General features: G+C 34.7%; 2 protein-coding genes and 1 pseudogene across 4 annotated transcripts; 1 reads left to right on the top strand and 2 right to left on the bottom strand.

Annotated features, from left to right (window-relative positions):
• The first annotated feature begins 3,144 nt into the window (after window positions 1–3,144).
• Window positions 3,145–6,943, top strand: LOC102591655 (ABSCISIC ACID-INSENSITIVE 5-like protein 7). Of its 2 annotated transcripts, XM_006346349.2 has the most exons (5): window positions 3,145–3,296; window positions 4,528–5,625; window positions 6,226–6,297; window positions 6,389–6,418; window positions 6,667–6,943. In XM_006346349.2, the coding sequence occupies exons 2-5, from the start codon at window positions 4,558–4,560 to the stop codon at window positions 6,739–6,741; spliced, it is 1,245 nt and encodes a 414-aa protein (XP_006346411.1). In that variant the 5' UTR covers window positions 3,145–3,296; window positions 4,528–4,557; the 3' UTR covers window positions 6,742–6,943. The 2 variants fall into 2 exon arrangements, with proteins under 2 accessions (XP_006346411.1, XP_006346410.1); XM_006346348.2 differs by lacking the exon at window positions 3,145–3,296 and having other exon boundaries at window positions 3,345–5,625.
• Window positions 6,944–7,069: 126 nt separating this feature from the next.
• LOC102591328 (protein DJ-1 homolog C) lies at window positions 7,070–11,601 on the bottom strand. 2 transcript variants are annotated; one of them, XR_001473303.1, is made up of 9 exons: window positions 11,242–11,601; window positions 10,808–11,008; window positions 10,013–10,162; window positions 9,747–9,926; window positions 9,103–9,180; window positions 8,274–8,474; window positions 7,991–8,128; window positions 7,532–7,920; window positions 7,070–7,405 (listed from the first exon to the last, which is right to left on the bottom strand). XR_001473303.1 is itself a non-coding variant. In XM_006346347.2 (8 exons), exons 1-8 carry the CDS (start codon window positions 11,461–11,463, stop codon window positions 7,711–7,713), a joined length of 1,380 nt encoding a protein of 459 aa, XP_006346409.1. In that variant the 5' UTR covers window positions 11,464–11,601; the 3' UTR covers window positions 7,070–7,710. The 2 variants fall into 2 exon arrangements, 1 of the variants encoding a protein (XP_006346409.1); XM_006346347.2 differs by having other exon boundaries at window positions 7,070–7,920.
• A 637-nt stretch (window positions 11,602–12,238) lies between these two features.
• LOC102602704 (dynamin-related protein 3A-like) lies at window positions 12,239–17,370 on the bottom strand (annotated as a pseudogene).
• Window positions 17,371–20,812: the final 3,442 nt, after the last annotated feature.

The raw sequence follows: 20,812 nt of genomic DNA, 5'->3' as shown, positions 1-20,812 counted from the left end.
ATTCTTAGGAAGATAAGATTTTTGCTGCCTTCAATCGTCACTTCAACACTTTCAACAGCCTTGATTGAGATATTATGGCAGGCACCCTACTCTCCATATTTTCTTTAAATTAGTGGATGGCCACACCTCCATGTTAAAATTTTGCATCATTTTTTAAAAGGCTTAATACATCATTAAATTTATTAGGATATTCCATTTAAATACTCGAATTAGTCTGTTCCATTCGAACACCTCAACTTCTAATCAAGTGTTTCAATTAGATACTTTTAATTCAAATTTTGAAGAAAAAAATTACACATGTTTTCATTTCTCTATTAGTAAATAGTTAGAAGTTTAACCCCAGAAAATATGTCATTTCCTTTAATTATACACTTCAACCTCAAATGGATAATGCTTAAGGTTTTATTTGATTAACTTAACTACCTAATAAATGAATGAAAACACACATACTATTTCTTATTTTACAAAATTTGAAGCGAAATAAAATTTAATTCGAATGTCTAAATTATAATATCCTCACAAATTTATAAGACTGGTTAGATATTACTTTGTAAAGTTTAAAAGTTACTCCAGTTATTTGTTATCAACTTATCACTAGTGTCGGTTAAAATGTGGCATCTTTTACTTAGAAGCCACAAGTTTATTGCACGTTAGATAAAATATTTTACCATATTTGTGATTTATGACGTGACTAGAGTCCACTATATTGTGTCTACTGCACGTTGGCACCACATTCTTCTTTATTTTCACATGCTATGATATGATCTGTTTTTTCTTTTCACAGATTCGTTTTTTAGTATTCAAGTGCAAAGTGGAGTATCAATTACTCTAATGCTGTTGGCAAGTAAAACTTTATTTTAAAGATAAATAAATGACTGGCTGTCCATTTCTCCACACTCCTAGATGCTAGATGGATTAAAGAAGAGCACACGGATTCAATCAAATTTAGTATTTTTAATTCAATTTTCATATTTATTATAAGAAATTCAATAAATATGTATAAATTATTTAGTTTAGAACTTATTAACTTGAAATAACTTGCAGCTCTCGTCGGGATATGGAATATATGTTACCAAATGTTTATCTGTAATATGATGCAGTTGAATTTATCAAAGTAATTTAAGAGCATACGAGTTACATCAATTTTGTAATGAAATGACAGTAAATAAGTTACAGTAAAGAAAAGTTGAATGAAACTATATCTTTGGATCTAGACGGCTTATATTGGTGAGACGTCACACCAGATGATGTTTGATTTCGAAATTGTTGTTCAATACTTTTAAATCAAAGTACGCTAATCAATTGCTCTACGCACGTGTTGACACACTATTCATCCACTTGAACAAGATCGATATTTCCCTATACACCAAGAAGTTATTTTATACCATCGACCTGCATTAATTTATTTCAATTTTCTTAAGAGAGATTAATGATCGATTCTTTTTGTACAATTCAAAAGCTCAAAAAGAATATAATGAAAATAATTTCGCCCATCTAGCATATGTAAGATTGACTAATAGTACCAGGAAACTACAATGTGAAATTTGAAATACATTTGAATTTTCCTTTAATGAAAATAGTCTGAATCAATAAAAATAAAAAAACATAAATATGTTGAACAAGTGTATTGAATTCAAAAAAGAAATAAACTTTGAAATTATTTCTATTTTACATCAATTTTTTTCCTGACAATAATCTTCTTATACATTTTCAAATACTTCTAAGAAAATTAGTACAGTAGCAAATAGTATCTTTTTATGTAGCTATAATTTCAATTTTATTTAAAGTATTAAAAAAAATTAAATCAGAATATAATAACTTTAACCCTCGTGCTCTTTTTTTAGACAAAAAGAGTAACAGACAAATCAACAAGCGTCATCTGTTTCATTGTCGGATAAGCCTGAATTGACGGCACCAATTCTTCCACTTTGATATATCTCATTGGCCAAACTCACATCGAGAATCAAAGCTCTCTCATTGGTCCACGTTTCGATATCAACATCAACACCTTTAATTAAAAGTAGAGATTTTTTTTAGTAATCCTCGAAATTAATTTTTGTCGCATTTTCGATTTTATTTGTCACTTTTGATATATCAAGAAAAAATAATATTTATTTCTTCATATTTTCTCCTCAACATTAAATACTTATTTTTTCCAAAGACATCATTTTATAGGGGATAATTTGATAAAATATCTATATCAATAATTACTATCTTAATGGATGTAATACGTAAAAATGAATGAAGGGAATATTATATTGCGGTCAGGGGTGGAGCCAGCACTCTGATGAATCCCTTCGGCGGAAAATATTATTATTTATATATGGTTAAAATTATTTTTATATATATATAAATAATACATGTCGAATTCCCTTCGATTAGTTTGTGTGTTTAGTTTTTCAGATTTAAATTCCTTATTAAAAATCTTAACTGCGCCACTAATTGTGGTAAATTATGTTGAAAATATGTTATTACTAATAAAAGAAAGGGAAAAGGCTCAAATATGCCATTGAACTTTCAGAAAAGGCTCATTTATGCCATCCGTTAAAAATTTGGCTCATCTATGCCATTACCGTTTAAGAAAAGACTCATTCATGCCATTTATTTTTAACAGTGGTTTTGCAAAACCATTTTTTACACGTGGCCAATTATAACAAAAATTCGGCCACGTCATTAATTTTTTTTATAACAAAAATTGAATTATAATTCGGCCCACGTCATTTTTTTTAAATTCAATTTTTGCAAAACCATTTTTTACACGTGACCAATTATAATTCGGTCACGTCATTAATTTTTTATTAAAAAAATCAAAATTCTGAACAAAAATTGAATTAAAATAATAATAATGACGTGACCGAATTATAATTCAATTTTTATTCAGAACTTTGAATTAAAAAAATAATAATGACGTGGCCGAATTATAATTGGCCACATGTAAAAAATGGTTTTGCAAAATCACTGTTAAAAAATAATGGCATGAATGAGCCTTTTCTTAAACGCTAATGGCATAGATGAGCCAAACTTTTAACGGATGACATAAATGAGCCTTTTGTGAAAGTTCAATGGCATATTTGAACCTTTTCCCTAAAAGAAATAAAAGTGTGTCGCGTAAATTCAGACGATAAAACCAATGAAAAAGAAAAATGAAGAAAGAGGGGCTTTAAAAGAGTGGGTAAGGTGTAAGAAGAGAAGACACTTGTCGACTCCAGCAAGCCCTAAATCAGCGAAGAAGAAGGAGACGACACGCTGCTGCTCTTTCCTTGTTGCTCCCTTCCATTTCTTCTGCACATACAAGGGTATAATTGTCTCTCCACTTTCTATTTTCTTTTCTCTATCCTAACAACATCTCAACAAATTATCAATTTTTTTTTTTTGATTTAATAAAGTTGAAATCTTTGTATTAATATGCAGTTTCTTTTATTGATCAAGTATATTTTAAGTATAGATGATGTTGGGTAGATGAATTTTGGTTTTGGGATGGTTAAATCTTGGATCCATTGTATTGAAAGACTGTTTAGTATGTGTTATACTGAATTGAGCTAATACTGATATTGATCTGGGTTTTTTTTCAACTAAAACCAGATATTGATCATGATTTTTTTTGTTATTCAAAAGTTATAGTAAAGTAAGATCTTTAAAAATTGCATCTTTTTCTAGTGGACAGCACAGCTTCAATCTGACTATGAAGACCTATAACTTGTCGATAAGCTAGACCTATACTGTGTGTTATTTCATTCCATAAATAAACTCGAAAACTCGAGAAATCTGTTGGACAGGTGGATTCACATCTCTTACGACCAATATAGACATCTTTTATGATGTGGTGCATTGGATGTCTTAACCAGAGGTCTCGATGTTGAGCCCGGATATGGAAAAATACTTGGTAGGGAGCGATTTTACGCTGCCCAAATACGGATTAGTCAAAGCTAAACCCGCAAAAAGCAGTCCTCTGTTGGTGGAGCAGAACAATTTTGTTATCCTTGAGTTTGTAGTTAATATGGTCTATCATATGGTTTAATATAGCTCAAGAATGATTTGAATTCTTTGGAGACAGTAATGGAGTTGATGTTTGCTCTTTTCTATTATGAAAAAATAATCTTAAAACTTGTCAATTCAATTAGTCCTGTTATTTGTGAATTTGGTGAATATTATGTCTCCTGAATCTATGGGTTTAATTGTTGTACTTCTTGGATTTGACACATATATTAAGTTTCCCTTTACCATAGATTTTGAACTTGAAACTTGAAAAATCGAGTTTTTGAACATGTATTTTACTTGAAATTTTTTTGAAGTTATGTGAGTGGAAGTTCAAAAATCCAAAAACTAGTCTGAGTCAGGTTTTGGGAACTTGAAATATTTGAAGATTCAAAATTCATGGCCGAATAGATTTTTGAAGATAAATATTCCAAATTTACTCGTAAAATATATGGTCAAACACTAGCTAAGAAAAGAAAAAGGTTCCAATGGTCAGCTGCCACTGATCTACTTTAACTGCTAAAATTTGTACTAATGAGTCTTTTTTATCAGATATTCAAATACCCTTTGAGTTCTAGTAACATGGGATCTTACATGAATTTCAAGAACGTTGCTGACACGCCACAGCTGGAGAGCAACGGGGGGAAGTCAATTGGTAATGGTGATTTCCCTTTGGCTAGGCAATCTTCGATATACTCGTTGACGTTTGATGAGCTTCAAACTACATTTAGTGGACTTGGAAAAGATTTTGGATCAATAAATATGGAGGAACTGTTGAAAAGCATTTGGACAGCTGAAGAGTCTCAAGCTGTGACATCTTCTACTGGTGGAGGAGGAGATGGGAATGCACCTGTAGGAAATCTACAGAGGCAAGGTTCTTTGACATTACCTCGGACACTTAGTCAGAAAACTGTTGATGAAGTATGGAGAAACTTTCAAAAAGAAACTACAGTATGTACCAAAGACGGAAGTGACACTGGGAAATCAAACTTTGGGCAGAGGCAGTCTACCTTGGGAGAAATGACATTGGAGGAGTTTCTGGTGAAAGCAGGTGTAGTTGGAGAAGATATGCAATCTACTTCAAACTCAAGTGGTATTACATTTAACAATGGTTCAAGTCAACAGAACAACAACAATGGTTTCAACATAGCATTTCAGCAGCCAACTCAAAACACTGGACTGTTGATTAATCAAATTGCAGCCAATAACATGTTGAATGTGGTTGATCCCACAGCCTCACAGCAACAACAACCTCAGAAGCAACAGCCTCTTTTCCCCAAGCAAACAACAGTGGCATTTTCATCTCCTATGCAGCTATCAAACAATGGACACCTGGCTAGCCCTCGAACAAGGGCTCCTGCTGTTGGAATGTCCAGTCCTTCTGTAAATGCTAATATGGCTCAAGGCGGAGTTATGGGGATGACAGGATTTTATAATGGAGTTTCACCAGCAAAAGGAGGATCCCCTGGAAACGATTTTGTTGCAAGGAGCAATGTGGATACATCGTCTCTTTCACCTTCCCCTTATGCATATAGTGAAGGTGGAAGGGGAAGGAGATCCGGTAGTTCTTTGGAAAAAGTTGTGGAGCGAAGGCGTAGGAGGATGATTAAGAACAGAGAATCTGCAGCTAGATCAAGGGCTCGGAAGCAGGTGAACTCATATGTTGAGCTATTATCTGATGATTTACAATATTTTCTTGTGCTTCTGATTCTTGAGGACCATTACATTCATAGGATTTACTCTAAACTTCTAATTAATATGACACTTGGTCAACAACTTTGTATAATGAAAATGACTCAGAGTAAAAGAGCTGAAGATTTTGACAGCATTATCTTGGTGTTTAATGTAGACTTCCTCATCACAATCTTCTTTAATTACTCTTTAGATCTAACAATGGCTGATAAATTTTCAAACATTATTACATCTGTTTCAAACAGCTTCCTTATATGCTGATAATCTTAATAACGAGCCCTGATATAGCTGACAGTGTTATTCAGGGATTAAGAAGTTTGCTTGGCAAAGCAAATAATACATCGAGTGTGGTTTAGATTTTAGGATGTGCATGTTTACTCAGTTGCAGCTTTGAATTTTTGTTTCTTTATTTATTACAAAAGTGGGGGATTTTGAGAGTGAGAAAGAGGGAAGTAGTTGGTTACAAACTTTGGTTTCCCATCAATAACAACTTGAATTTGTTAAATGTTTATGTTGTGAATGTAATTCTTAGTTGCACCTTCATCTGGGATATGACAGGCCTATACTTTAGAGTTGGAAGCTGAAGTGGCAAAGCTAAAAAAAATTAATGAAGAGTTGCGGAAGAAACAGGTATGTGTCAAATGGCTGGAGATCATAAAATTAATGCAATGGCATTGTGAAGTGTTCATATTGTAACTTTCACTTTTGATTTTTCGTTCAGGCTGAAATTATTGAGAACCAGAAAAATCAGGTACGGAATTCTTTTAGTACTAATAATTGGTCTGAAGGAAGAGTTGAAATAATGTACATGGCTTACTAATCAACAAAATGAGCAAAACGAGCTATGTTTATGTCATCGATTGCCTGAGTGGATGTGGAGTAATTGCACATTCAGGCTGCGAGACTAAAACATGTTACTCCTATTAGTTAAACGAGGTTGTCTACTGTCTGGTAGATTGCCGGTGTTGCTAACCATTCCATTCTACTGTGCAATTGCAGCTAACCGATAAAAGGAATATGCCACGTGGATATAAATTAAGATGCTTGAGAAGGACACTGACAGGACCTTGGTAGAAGAATATGGAGTTGAAGCAAAAATTGCTGAGTACAAGCATAGGCAATAGTTATGATCTGATTCAGATCTACCTTCTTCACATGTGTGGTAACCTTATGTATGGTAATGAGATGGTATACCCATTTATGTACATTATGTAAACGATTTGCTTGTATGAATTCCTCTGTGTACTTTTAATTTGCTTCACACATTTTAGTCATAGAGGCACTATGCAAGCAGGATGTATCAGTTCCATAGCTATCTAGGTAAGAGAGAGACATATTTGGAAGTAGCTTTTCTCTGTAAAAATAATAAGATACCTATTTGTTGTCAAGATCACCAGAGAAGTGAAAAAACAAAACAAATCCATAATGGAATCTATTGTTAAGTACACGCCAAGATCACCATTCAACGCATGAGAGCAGCAATCCTCTTTCTGTATGCTCTAAATGCCAATAATCATGATTATGGAGGCCAAGCTAAACGAAGAAAAGAAACTTGTGGGCTGGGGGTGCTATATAGTGTCCAGACGAGACAGAGATGAGGCGAAGAACAATTTGCCCATAACTGGCGTCATTACTTTGATCATCACGATTTCCAATGCGACCTGGCCGAGTGATAGTAAATTCCCTAATCCCAGTTAAAGATCTAGTAGGAACTCTGTATTGTAGGTTAGGACTAATCCTGTCAAGAAAAGGGGAAAATGATATAAGTGAATTTATAAGCCATCTTGGGTTGAGATATCCACCCAGTTTGCCCCAATTGCAGATGATCGCTGACTTGGCTACTGGATTGGAATGACTCCACTACCTTTGGTTTTGGTAGACTTGGGAAAATCTCCTCTCGAGCTTGTTATATCTGCTACCAAGTCATCAAGGACAAGAAAGTTGCCTTTCTTGTAATTGCCGGTGAAGTATGTATGTAATCCATCAATTTGAGTTGCCCCTTTAACATACTTGGGCACTCTGAGGGTTTCAGGACTGGCATTTCTAGCTCTTGGGGTACTGATAGACAAGACCTTCTGCTACACTCCTTGCCCTTGCATGCCCGAAAAGCTTGCTCACAATAGCCAGTGCAAACTGTATCGCTGTAGCAAGTCCCTGGCTTGTGATGAGTTTACCATCGATAACTACCTGAGCATCATTTACCCCGTCTTTGAGCTTGTCTAAGACAGCAGGATGTGCAGTGGCTTTCTTGTCCTGTTTAAGGAAGTGTGTAAATTGAACTTCTTCTCTCAAAATTAAGACATTCAAATGGCTAACATCATACCTTTATTAACCCCTGTTTCTGCAAGACTGCAGGTGAAGAGCAGATTGCACCAAATATTCTTCCAGCCGACTCTTGTTCCTTAAGCAACTTCTTCAGAATTTTTGACTTGTGCAGCCGTTCAGCCCCGGCAGCTCCTCCCTAGAGAATAAGAACCAATTAATTATCAAAGCAAGTGATGGACCTACAAAAATCATCTCACTTATGAGTTGGTAATAGGTACATTTGCCTAAAATTTTTGGAGAACTCGTGGAAATGCTGGTTAAATAAAAGGACTTAGCCTCACCGGGAGGATAATCAAGTCAAATATGGAGTCAGAAGTAGCATTTATCAACTTGTCTGCAACAATTTTTGTTCCTTTTGATGCCAAAACCTGTGCTGATTTTTCCACTGAAGCCACCACAACATTCACCTTTGCTCGTCTTAGAATGTCTATCAAGGTAACCACTTCAATTTCTTCAGACCCGTTGGCTATTGGAATTAGAACCTACAAAATTGTGAAGATGGAGAACATTGACATGTTGCGGGAAATAAATTATTCACACGAAAACATCATTAATCCTAGGACACAAGTACAATCTCTCATCAAGTCAGACAAGCAACTGCGTGTAATTGTTCCTAAAAATAAATATCAAGAACAAATTCCATGTATGCCCCCAAGCGTTGATAACATTCGCAACAAACCTTGCCCAAAGTCAAAAACAAGTTTCACATTAACCAGAGTCACTTGCTAGACATATTCACCTACAAGGTAACAACTGAAGCAGTACCAGCATCAGAGCTGCAAGGCAACACTAATAAATTGATAACCCAAGGTGCGAAGAAAAGAATAAAGAAACCATTTCCTGAATTCCTAACAATGGAAGATGACCACTGACACCGAGATGTTTTTAGCACAGCATTAAAAACATGAATTTGCATCATCATTATGCCAGAACGATGAATGGATAAGCACCGAATAAGAAAAATGCACATTCATTAAGACCCTTAAACAGTTCCTTCGACATTATGCACAAGATAAAGAACTCATAGGGGTGAGCGCATTGTTACTGAAATTAATTCTGTAATTACAGTTTAAGTTCCAGCTATATAAAGCAAAAACAAGGAAGGCTTACTTGGGGGGTGCGATCAAGAGACCATCCAACTTCATTGAATTCTTGTCTCTTTGGGTCATCACCTGCAGGATTCATCAACTACACAAATGTACGGAAGTTTTATGAGAACAATCTAAGTATAACAAACAACCCAATCAGATAAACGATGTAAGTCAGATACAAACAAATCAAAGGCCAAATAATAATGAAGTGTTCACAAAAGGTTTTTCACAATTGCCAGTTGTGCACAAGCCCTCTGAAATTTAGTTGAATCCTGTTCAATTGAACTTGTAAACTGAGTCAAGAAACAACTTTCTCTTAACACTCTTTTCAGATTTGATCCTAGAAATAGAACAGAACTCCATTTTCCACCTCTCAAGTCAATGCTGGAAGCAATGGGGAAACCACAAAATAAGTTGCATCTCTTAGTTAAACATGTCCTCAGAACCTAACTAGCAATAGTTCATGATCGAATTGGTTCCAGTACCTCAGCCCAATACGAACTAGATAGAATGATGACATAACTAAATAACAACCCATGAATGGTCCAGTTACCAGTCAGCTCAGTTTTGATATTTTAAAAAAAAAAATTATATGTGAAGAAGAAGGTCTAGAACTAGAAGTTATGTAAAGAATTTAAGAATATCAATAATTCATTCACTCACCAAGAGTTCTCCAATTTCTCTGGCAACAGGCTCGCCAAACAGCTGCTCCACTAAACATATGGCAAACTCAAATGAAGTGCCAGGACCACGACTTGTTGTTAGCTCTCCAGAGACTCGTGTGTTAGTTTTCACCACCCGGAAGGAAGAAATTTTGTCTATAAATGCAGGATGACAAGTGGTCTTGATAGACACTGCATCAATTAACCAAACCAGGAACAAAGACACAGTGCAGAAAGCAAACTCTATAAACTAAATGCAATAGTCACCTGTTTCCTCTTGAGAAGACCCCAAGGCAAAAGAGTGACTGCTGGAGCAGCACATATGGCACCATAAAGTCGCTTCTCCTCAGCTTGCCTGCTTGTGATCTTCTGGAGAACTTCACAGTCTCTTAAACGAGCAGAACCTGGCATTCCTCCCTATATCAAGTTTATACATCAGTTATTAAATTTCCACCTATGACATTGACACAGACATAACTGTGATGAAATAACTGTAAGCTACATTATCAGAGATACAAAATACAAAGTCTATGTAGAGAAAGAAAAATCCCTACAAGGACGAAAATGCATCAATAGAACAGCGTGAAGCCTATTAATCACTGAATCAGTTGGATCATTGTATCACTGTGCTGGCACTTCTTTCACAGTTGAATCAGTTCCAAGTTCATGCATCAATTGTAACAATGCAGCCTCAACTAAATCGAGTTTCATTTCACTAGATGGGGAAGGACCATTACTACCATGAAATCTAGACTCTTTAAACACACTACTTAAGTATAACCCAATTGCGTGTTTTTACACAGAATTTTTAACCAACTCCGCAGCTTAACATGGCATCTCTGATTTGCTTTGTGTTTTGGTAATTCTTGAAGTTGCCAAGTAAAAGAAATATTGAAGTGGAGAAAGGATATGAGTAGTAAAAGAAGCAGTGGAGCCAGTTATACTGCAGAAAATGCATTTCACGTGAATCTTCACAGCTTGTAACAGATACATATATATGACGGATATTACATTTAACAGATCAGATGATATCAACAATACTAAGGGAAAGCTAATACTAACCGGCAATGCAACAAGATCAAATATTTCAGTGGAACAAGTAGAGATGAAAGTATCAGCAACTAGCCTAGTGCCTCCATATGCTTCAACCTCCAACTGCTGCTCTACTGATGCCACTGTTACCTCTGCACCAGCCCGGCGCAGAACATCAGCCAATATTACAGCTTCCATTTCTTCTGTGCCAAACCCAATTGGCACTAGAACCTATAAACGCCTCAAAAATGAAAAGAAAAGGCAAAACTCAATGAACCTCTATAGTCTATACTAATATCCATTGAAATTATTAAATGATAATCAAGCAATCAGCTTATATTTTTACATGTATTTCTACTGCACTAATTTTTTTTCAAGTTCCTAATGCAAATCTTTAATTTTGCATACGAAGCAAATGAATAAACAAACAAAAAAGACTGAACAGAAAGAATGAGACTCTTCACCTTTTTGGGAGATGCGGAAGCGGCAGTAGTAGTTATGGGGTCTATTGTAGGAGCTGCAGAGAGGGTTTTAACTGATTTTGAACTGGGTCTTTTCGTATCTGGTGAATTTATCTTCGGAGGGGCTGCAAATTTGACAGACGAAAGTCTTTGGGAAATAGGACTGAAGTAGAAAATTGGAGACTTGGCAGTGGAAACTGAGAACAATGGAGATATGGACTTCATTGTTACTGGTAACAATTTCGATTCTGGTTGCCGGAGATAATGCACTAGTCGCCGGCCGGAATGTGTATGACGACGGAAATACAAGTATTTGGGTGAGGTTAATTGGATAATGTTACGAATTACAAAAAAAAAATAAAAAAAATTGCTTAATATCCGTGCCTCTTGAAAATTGACTTTTAAAAATATATTTTAAATTTTATTAATGATATTTTTTTTTTACATGTTTTTGGGTCCGGGTTCTTCTAATGGGATTATAAGGTCACTGCGTCTTTTGTGGTGATTTATTATGATATTATTGAGGTTTTGGATGTAGTAACTTCTGAATTTTTGGGTCATAGTAGCTTATGGAATGCTCATGATAATTTATTATTAGAATGTTTATGTCCCTATGTTATTGTTATTAGAAGGTGCCTTATTAGAACTAGTGCCACAATATATTGGGGGAGAAAAAACACTTGCCGAGTCCAAAATCCACCAATGTGACTTGTGAGCTAATCCAATTTAATTATTAACAATGCACGATTAAAATGTATATATAGTAGCTTAAAGAGAAGTGTTGATTATACTATAAACAACTCACCACTCCACATTATTGTGGATTGCCTTGCTTGTATAGGAGACCTACTCCAGTTGGATAAAAGCACCATCACCTTACGCTTATACAAAAGAGCACCGCTTACCCATGAAAGATAATCCGCTTTTTTTAAATTCATACTTTATTGCTCTAGCTCTTGACTCATATGACACCACTGAAATTGGATAGGTTCAAGCTCACTTTTATGCTCAACAAGGACTAGTATAGTAAAAATGGTGAAATATACATCAAAGAGGAACATCATCCTTGTGAGAAAATGACAAGAATTCTCCAAGATAATGGCAATAATACTATACACAAGTGATGATCTCATTTGACAAAATTATGAAGGATCGGACACCAAAAATTGACAGCCAGGTACAATTGCCAATGATCATACCAAAAGGCAACAAAACTAGCCTCATCCTCCTATAAACACCAAAGGCCTTTCAACTGTCTCAGCATCAAGCGGTAACTCCTCCAATATCTGCAAACCAGAAGACATTAGTTCCAGCTAAATGGTACCCTTAAGTAAAGTCATTATAAGTTGAGCAAAACCTAGAGAATGATGACAAACAGAACATCTTAAAGAATCAGCAAGCATCACTAGGATAAGGTTAGAGACTTTCACAAGGAGTACAATGCCAAATAGAATATCTGGCAAAACTGATTTAGCAAGGAGTACGATGACAATGAGCAAATAGCCAAAGTACAGTTATGAGTTAATGTTGGCATACTTCTTCCCAACTTAGACAAGCTTTTCTGCTTAGTTCCTAAACAAAGCCTAAATAAGATGGAACTTATCAAAAACCTTGAACTTTTTTCAGAAAGCTTAGTGAACCTTGTTGCAACATCTCTTCGAGGAGGTTTTCTCTGCAATAAATAGCAAGCACAGTTGATAAGAACTACGAGTACATGCAAAATAGTTCACATTTGAATTGGCTAAGCTGACAGGCGCTAGAAACAACATACAAGTGCATAAGCACATAAAAGTTTGTGCAGCTAAGAAGCATAATGAAGGATCAATGAGCCACTATCCTGTAAAGTACCTTAAATATAAAAACTCCACTACCAATACCTATAAAGTTTCTTGATGAACCACATTGTGTAGATCTCTTTTGGTCTGATTTGCCTGGAAAGCAGAATAACACCATTTTTGTCAACAAAAAAGAAATGCAAATCGAAAATGAAAATCATTTCAGCATTCTTACTTATTTGAGCATTCTTACTTCAAACTTAAAACACAACACCCTGAGTCTAATAAAGCTAACAGACACCAGGATACTTTTTAACTCTCATTGGCTATTTCGAGAAATTGTGCCAACAACAGGTAGTAGACAATTCCAACTATACAGAAATTTCCACCAGATAAAATAAAGTTCAGGATTTTCACAGCATCGGCAATTGAAAAAGCAGACCTGAATGGAAACTTGACTGATCAGTATGAGAAGATAAGAAATTAGCTGAGTGATGATTACAGAAAATTACTTTTCCCAGATATTAATTAGCCTCTTAACTATTGGCAGAAAACCAAACAGTACCACTAGTCCCCTGTGCTTTTAGAATATGACAGAAAGCAGATTACTGAGTTTATCTTGTCTAAGATCCCTTGTTGGCAATATTTTACAACTTATTCTATTCTAGCCTTCTACGATTTGTGTCTCGACTGTCTTCTAGTGCTGACAAAATCTGCCTGAAAGAAAACATCCGTAAGTAGGAAAATAAGAGAATGCGACAAGCTGGGAAGAACTTTTACTATCATTTAACTTAACAAAGGAACTGCTAGAATGGTAGATTTAGGAATCCTCAAGACTACCACTAGATGGACGTGAAGAACCCTAAGCACAAGTCCATTGAAAGGCCACTCACAAAGATGTCAAAAACATCAAAGCATGAAATCAACGAAGGACTAAGTCATTGCTGTTCAGAATTACCAGAAAATGCATGATAGCTTTAGGTATTAGGTCTTCATTTTTCTTCCTGACAATGTCACAGTATGACCTCAATAACAGTTTTGTGATGGCAATTACAACAGCCTACTGATCTGAATGAGTTTCTGAAAGCCTCAAGATACTTGGGGGCTTCAAGCAAAACATATAGAGATATCATGTTTGATTTTATCACCAACGTAATCCATAAAGAAATCATACAGCAGAGAGGGCCTTCAAAACTCATACCTCTCTCAAGTGGATCATTCAGAAAGAATGGTCCATGCTCTGTACAGGATCACTGAATTGTTTGCCAATGAAATTGTCTTCTATAGATGGACGATTGTCCGAGCCACCAAATATTGATGATATTCTCCAACTTGAACCAACATTTGATCCTAATGAAGAAATATGTCAGCAATGGCTTTGGCAATAAGACCCAGCAAAAAAATATTTTCTAAAGATTATAAAGAGTCCAGAAAAATAAAATGAATTGATAAGCAGCAACAGAAAAGTTCACGGCGCTTGTCGAATTAAAGAGTACCATAAGTTACATGAGGAAGGACTTTTTCATAAAGCAACATTTGCATTCCTTATATACAATATTCATTCCTTTCTTGTCAATAAGATATTTAACTTGTCAAAATAACTAATAACTCGTGTATTTTTCATGTAACAAACATGTGGCATAAATGAAAAACATCATGTATCACCAGATGGAAACACACCTGAGGCTATAGTTTTCTCGACCACTGGAGCAAGCCAAACAACCTGTTCCCAGTCAAGAACACTAGTAAATGCAAATAATATAAGTTTCTTACTATTAGATATTTGAAAGCTGTGCAATGTCAATCAGGGAGACGATGAAGAAACCAAACAAGGAGATGATGAAGCAGAAAGGCCAACCTGATCAGGGATAAAACCACCAACTGATCTGGCAAGGATAGCACGTGATTTTAGACTTCTTTCTGAGGTTGGCACTTTTCTAGATCTACTCCATTCTGTAGCAATATATTAGCAAAAAATTAACATCAGTATGATATAACTTGTAAGACCATTTGCAAAAGTCTGTGAAACAGCAAATGTAACATTTAATTTCTACCTCAGATTTGGTGCAGCAATCCTAGATGGCTTGACCTGCTGTAATGCCATCTCATGAGCTTTATTCCCACAAGATGTGTATTTATGCAATCCATCTGCAACAGAAAATATAATTAAGTTGATCAATATAAAATATTAACAGCAAAGATTCATAAGAATTTTAGTGATTTGCTATAGCAATTCACAAACTTATCTTGGCAAGAAAGGATTCAAGTTCTAGCTAAATATTTCAAAAGTATCGATAAATTCAATAAACTTGATCATAGATGCAAATGTGTGTTGTATTTAGGTCTAAGCAAAACCAAATAAAACACCCAACATTTTGACATAACTCCATCTCAATAATGTGTCCAATCATTACTTATGAAGGTTCCAGTCCATCACGCAAAAAAATTTCCTAACCTCATGCATGCGCTTTCTCAAAATTGGAAACCGTTGCAACTCATTGACCATACAACGATGGCTCATCTACGAAGGAATCATTCAAGTTAGAACAACAATTATAAGAAAGCATTACCGGAATAAAAAGGTAGTCAACAATGGCCTACTTGAACCAGCTCATCATATATAAATCTTGCACACTGAAAACACGGTTTCATTAAACATGCTATTTAACCTTCGGATGTGAACTTGAAATGGGACCTGCATATTTACACAATAATTAAGATGCAGCCAAAAAATGTCATAAAAATTACAACAAGTATTCTAGAAAGTGCTGAACTATTGGCTCAAAAGCAAACGCAAAGAAACAGGTTAATCCTTTGGAGTTACTTCTGGCACAAATAAAACAGCTTTGGGACCCGTGGCTTTTTGATGGCAGTTCGGATGTCATCATCAGTTAAATCTTCACAAGGATCAACTTCCTGCAGGAGAAAGAGAAATCTTTGATAAGCAACTGAACCTAGGATGAACATTCTAATTATACGCCTCAACATACTAATATGCAAAGTTACTGAAAAGTTCTTGTGTTTGTCATTCACATCTTTTTACAGCCTTGAAGATTTAGAATGCTTGTATATGAGGAACCTATTGTATATACTTGTGGTTTATTGACAAAAGGAGCTAGTCGATAAAAGACTATTCAAAATGGAGGATTTCGATTATGCAACTATGTTCCTGGATGAAAACCAACTTACGTGGGCAATATTATTTATGGATTGTATATGTTCACAGCCCTTAGCAACAATTTATGAAGACCACACCAATAAAAAATTTAATGCCCAAAAAAGCATTTTAAACCCATTCAGAGTTGGCCATACCAACCAAAGCATACATCCTAGCTACCTATTGACAAAAATGGCATCAACGTCATTTATGTGCAAACATTAGCAAGTCTAGAGATGAATTTCAATTCTCCAAGCAAGAAAAGAATAATGTAGGCATTTCAAAGATTATATAAAGAAGTGGACCTCCAAACTCTTCACAAATATGTCCTGAAAAATGTGATGATTTCTTGCTCCACCAGACAGCTCAGAAGTTGACATTTCTTCATTTTTTCCTTCCATCATTGAAGAAAATGCTTCTCTCAACCAAAAGAAAAAAATAAAATAAAATAAAAAAGACAGACACCAGTAAAAAGGTTAGAAGTGTAATATGATCAAATAAAATGATATCTGATACTGGGAAGCAACATTAGATAGAGGAGAGAAACTAGTAGAGGACTACTATCAAATATTGCAAGGTTTAGGCCACATTACCTTCAATGTACTTGGAAAGAATGTTCAGAAGGAGAGTGCCCATACCAGACATGGTTACTGTGTAAAAAAGGTTTTTTTACAACCACAAGTGACAAGGTAAGGCACAAAGTATTTCAAGGTGAAAGTATTTCTCAAAACATGACTTCTTCCCCCACACCCCTTCTTTTTTCTTTTTTTTTGAATTTCAACATGTCAATTACATTTTAAAACTCAGGAAAAAACTTTAGAGGATGAAAATTATAAGTTATTAATTGATTTGGAGATATTTGGAAAATGCTACTCAAAAATATAATTGTTTGAGCTTATTGTGGTTTCATGTTTTTGATAAATATTCGGTCCTACAAGGTTGTAATGCGTGCAAAATGGCAACCCAATAAAAGAAAAATTGCTGTTACTTTGACCAGCACAGATTACCTGGTTGTTAATTGAGAGACACCACATACCTTCAAGAAAAAATAGATAAAACAGGAGATAGTTAATGGATATAGACATGAAATCAACTAAATAAGCGACGATAGTAAACATACAGGATGGCTGCGGAAGAACTACTCCTCAGCTACAAGTGCGTCCTTAATACTACAGTTCATCATAATATCATGTTTTAAATATTTCGGCTATGGCATTAAAATCTTATAAACCAAGTATATACAAACATTTATGAATATATATACAAACAGATACTGTTGCTCATATGTAGCACAGTACTGTTTCTCCTTGCTCATGTCAGGGAGGGACTATTTCAGAATACAGTTTACCGCATAGATATTCTATACATTACAGTAGGGAAGAACATTGTCTCATTGAAAGGTAACTAACATTAGTGTCAGTTTTTCAACTACATATTGCCATGACCAAAGTAAATCCTATGCAAAAGAAAGAGGAGTGTCCCTGTGTAACCACTAAATTAACGGGAGAAGTGTACAAATGAGATGCCAACACACTGTTTTACAATCTAAGATGAGTGATACTTGGGACGCATGTACAATAACATCTAAGCAAATATATCATCATAATTAGCAACCAATATAAACAACACGTGCTTACACCCATAAGATAAAGAGTGAATAGATCAACCAGACAGTGGTTTGAATGAAGTGGAAAGGACATAGAGAGGATGACCAACTTCAACTACTTTTTGCCCGAGGCACAGTTGCAATACTTCATAGTTTGGTCTATTTCATAAAAAGAGAACTTAATCCACCCCTTTTAAGATAAAATTAGATGTTCTCACAATTGAAAGATAAATGAACTTTACCGAGGCACAGATGCATTACTTAGCAGTTTAGTCTATTTCATAAAAAGAAATACTTAATAATTTAATCTTTAAAGATAAATGAACTCGCACAAAAGAATTAAAAAGTGTGTTGATCATCATAACTTGAACATTATCTAAACCAGTAATAGTGATCAGGAAGGACAAGACCGGTTTATAAGAACTTGAGTCTTATGAATAAGACTTCATCTTCTAATGATCACTAATCAAAATCCCACAAAAAACAATTCATAAACACAGTAAACCAGTAAACTAATACTAATAGACAGGAATCCAAACATCTTTTTCCTTTAGCATTGTTACATAATTATAACCTACTGCATAGGTTGATTTAGTAGATGAAACTATTTAGGAATTGGAACAAAATATTTGCTCGAATTACTTTCCTACTAATTCCAGGATACCTGCCCACCTCTTACCAGCCGAGGCCAGGACAGATGGAAGACACCGTCCTATTTTTAATTTTTTTTTTTTTTGTCTTTTCTTGATTTGATCTTGAGACTTGCTGTACACCCAGTTTAAATACATTGAGTCTAAATTCAAATTAAGTCTAATACTACAAAGTCTTGCAATTCAAGAATACCTAAATCTCCGAACGAATTTCATTGAAATCGTTTGCCAGAATGGGGCAAGAACTCTCATCAAGATTAAGTTTGGTTTGAAGGAGTTGCTACAAATATCAGAACCTTTTGGGCAAGAAATTGCAAGTGCCTCAAGGTTCAAGAACACTTGATTTCCCACTACTTTGACTCCCTACCACAGGGACCTGCGGCAATTCAATGGTGGAATGATTTCCAAGCTGTACGAATATATCTTGAAGCTTGTTCACCATAGGTATCACTGAATGACCCAATGCCGCCGCCGCCGCATTTTCTTCCTTCATGGTTGATAATACAGTGTATTATTGGTCCCGGGTAGAAAACAAAGTTATTCTCTGTTTTCCCATTCGGGTGAATGGTTTAGAGTTTAGACAAAAAGAAGAAGAAAGAAAACGAAGTTGGGGAGAAGAGTGAAGCGAGGGGAGAAAATGATCAAAATGGTCCTTAATGTATGGCTTTGATTCTATTTGGTCCTTAATGTATGGACTTGATGAAAATGGTCCTTTATGTATCATAAATTGTGATCAATTTGGTCTTTAACCCTAAAATTAATATTTCATTTTATTTTGCCGTCAAAATACACGGAATATGTAAAAGATGCACTCGTTCAAGACTTTCCTTTCCCTGTTTCCAAAAATTCCAAAATGACACATCAATTTTTTTTTAACCAAAAGGGGAAAATTGCTTCTGACGGAGCGATTTTCTTCTGACAAAATTGACGTTGTTACTCCTTTAAAAAACATAAAAATCGCTGCCGGTCCAAAAAAATAATTCTTTTTTCTTTAAAATCGCTGTTGTGATTTTATTTTTTTAACAACGCTGCCCCAGCAGCATTTAAAAAATAGAAATAGCTGCTATAGCAGCCATTTTCTTAAAAAAGTTCAAATTTTTTTTATTAAAAATTTCCGAGGCGAGGACTGCTTAAAAAATAATGGGAAATCGCTCCACGTGTAGCGATTTTAGTTTTAAAAAAATTTAAATAATTGCTGCCATTAAAATTTTAAGGTTAAGGACCAAATTGATCACAATTTATGATACATAAAGGACCATTTCCATCAACTCCATACATTAAGGACCAAATGGAATCAAAGCCCATACATTAAGGACCATTTTGATCATTTTCTCGAAGCGAGGGTCTGTATTTATATGTGATGATTCCGGTTAGCTTAATTTCCACGTCAAACGCGTTTTTTAGTTTCTAAAACTACATGAGTATATCACTTTCTTTTTTTCAAACCTATTAAGAAATCAGAAATAAATAAAAATAATTCATCTTTTAAAAAAATTCTTAGAAATTTTACAATTAAATGTGAACAATTACAAAAAGAAATAATTGCAAGAAACAATTTTAATTAGTGTTTTCTTAATTTAGTAAGGTGGACAACTAATATGAAACAATTATTTTTTAGTATGATATCAACAAATATGAATGGGAGAGAGTATCATTTAATTTGGCATGGTGTTTAACAAAAAAAAAAAAAAAAGACTTTTGAAATTTTTAATCTAAAATAATACTTAGATATTTGTGTTATTAAGTGTAAAAGGATAATTTTCAAGTTAAATTATTTCTAATTGGAAAAATTACGCATCTAAGCAAACATATACTATTTAATTATTATCATAGTTATAGTTGTAAAAATTACCGCTCACCCGTCACCACTAACCTTTCTTCCAATTTACTAGGAACCACTTCCGAATTTTATACTACGTATCATATTTTTTCGTTTTCCCCTATTAGTGCAATTGAGCTTTTATGTTGTTTTGGCACCTATAATTCCATGGTTCGATGCTATTGATTTACCTACTAGTAGGCTAATGTGCTTTTCTTGTTTTGTATGTATAATCCAATATGTTCAGGGGAAGCCATTTCTTTTTATGACTTTTGGAAGATCAAAGAAAAAGAAACGAAGCCTTCTATTTTGTTTGAGTATCGAAATCCATGTATGCAATTTTATATTCATGTTAGTGTAAATTTTGAACTCCTCACCCAAGTAAAAAATTACAAGTAGTTTATTAAAATCGAACCCAAAAAATGCAAACAAAATCAAAGGCCAATGCAATCTAAAGAAATGGTGGATTTCTCAGGTGAAACTCGATTACAAAATCTTGCTTACAAAAATTAAACGATCAACCATTGCCAATTGTAAAGTCTCTTTCATTGCATATTGCAATATTTT

The sequence above is a fragment of the Solanum tuberosum genome, unplaced genomic scaffold, assembly GCF_000226075.1.
Source record: "Solanum tuberosum cultivar DM 1-3 516 R44 unplaced genomic scaffold, SolTub_3.0 scf00073, whole genome shotgun sequence".
NCBI lineage: Eukaryota > Viridiplantae > Streptophyta > Magnoliopsida > Solanales > Solanaceae > Solanum > Solanum tuberosum.
Note: the sequence above shows the minus strand (reverse complement) of the source record. Positions and strands in the feature narration are given on the sequence as shown.

Coding starts and splice junctions, on each gene's coding strand:
- LOC102591655 (XM_006346348.2), top strand. CDS start 4,510: ATGAGTCTTTTTTATCAGATATTCAAATACCCTTTGAGTTCTAGTAAC. Junction 5,626..6,225: donor GATCAAGGGCTCGGAAGCAG/GTGAACTCATAT, acceptor GGGATATGACAG/GCCTATACTTTAGAGTTGGA. Junction 6,298..6,388: donor AAGAGTTGCGGAAGAAACAG/GTATGTGTCAAA, acceptor TTTTTCGTTCAG/GCTGAAATTATTGAGAACCA.
- LOC102591328 (XM_006346347.2), bottom strand. CDS start 11,463: ATGAAGTCCATATCTCCATTGTTCTCAGTTTCCACTGCCAAGTCTCCA. Junction 9,927..10,012: donor GTCTTCTCAAGAGGAAACAG/GTGACTATTGCA, acceptor GTGTCTATCAAG/ACCACTTGTCATCCTGCATT. Junction 9,181..9,746: donor GAGAAATTGGAGAACTCTTG/GTGAGTGAATGA, acceptor ACATTTGTGTAG/TTGATGAATCCTGCAGGTGA.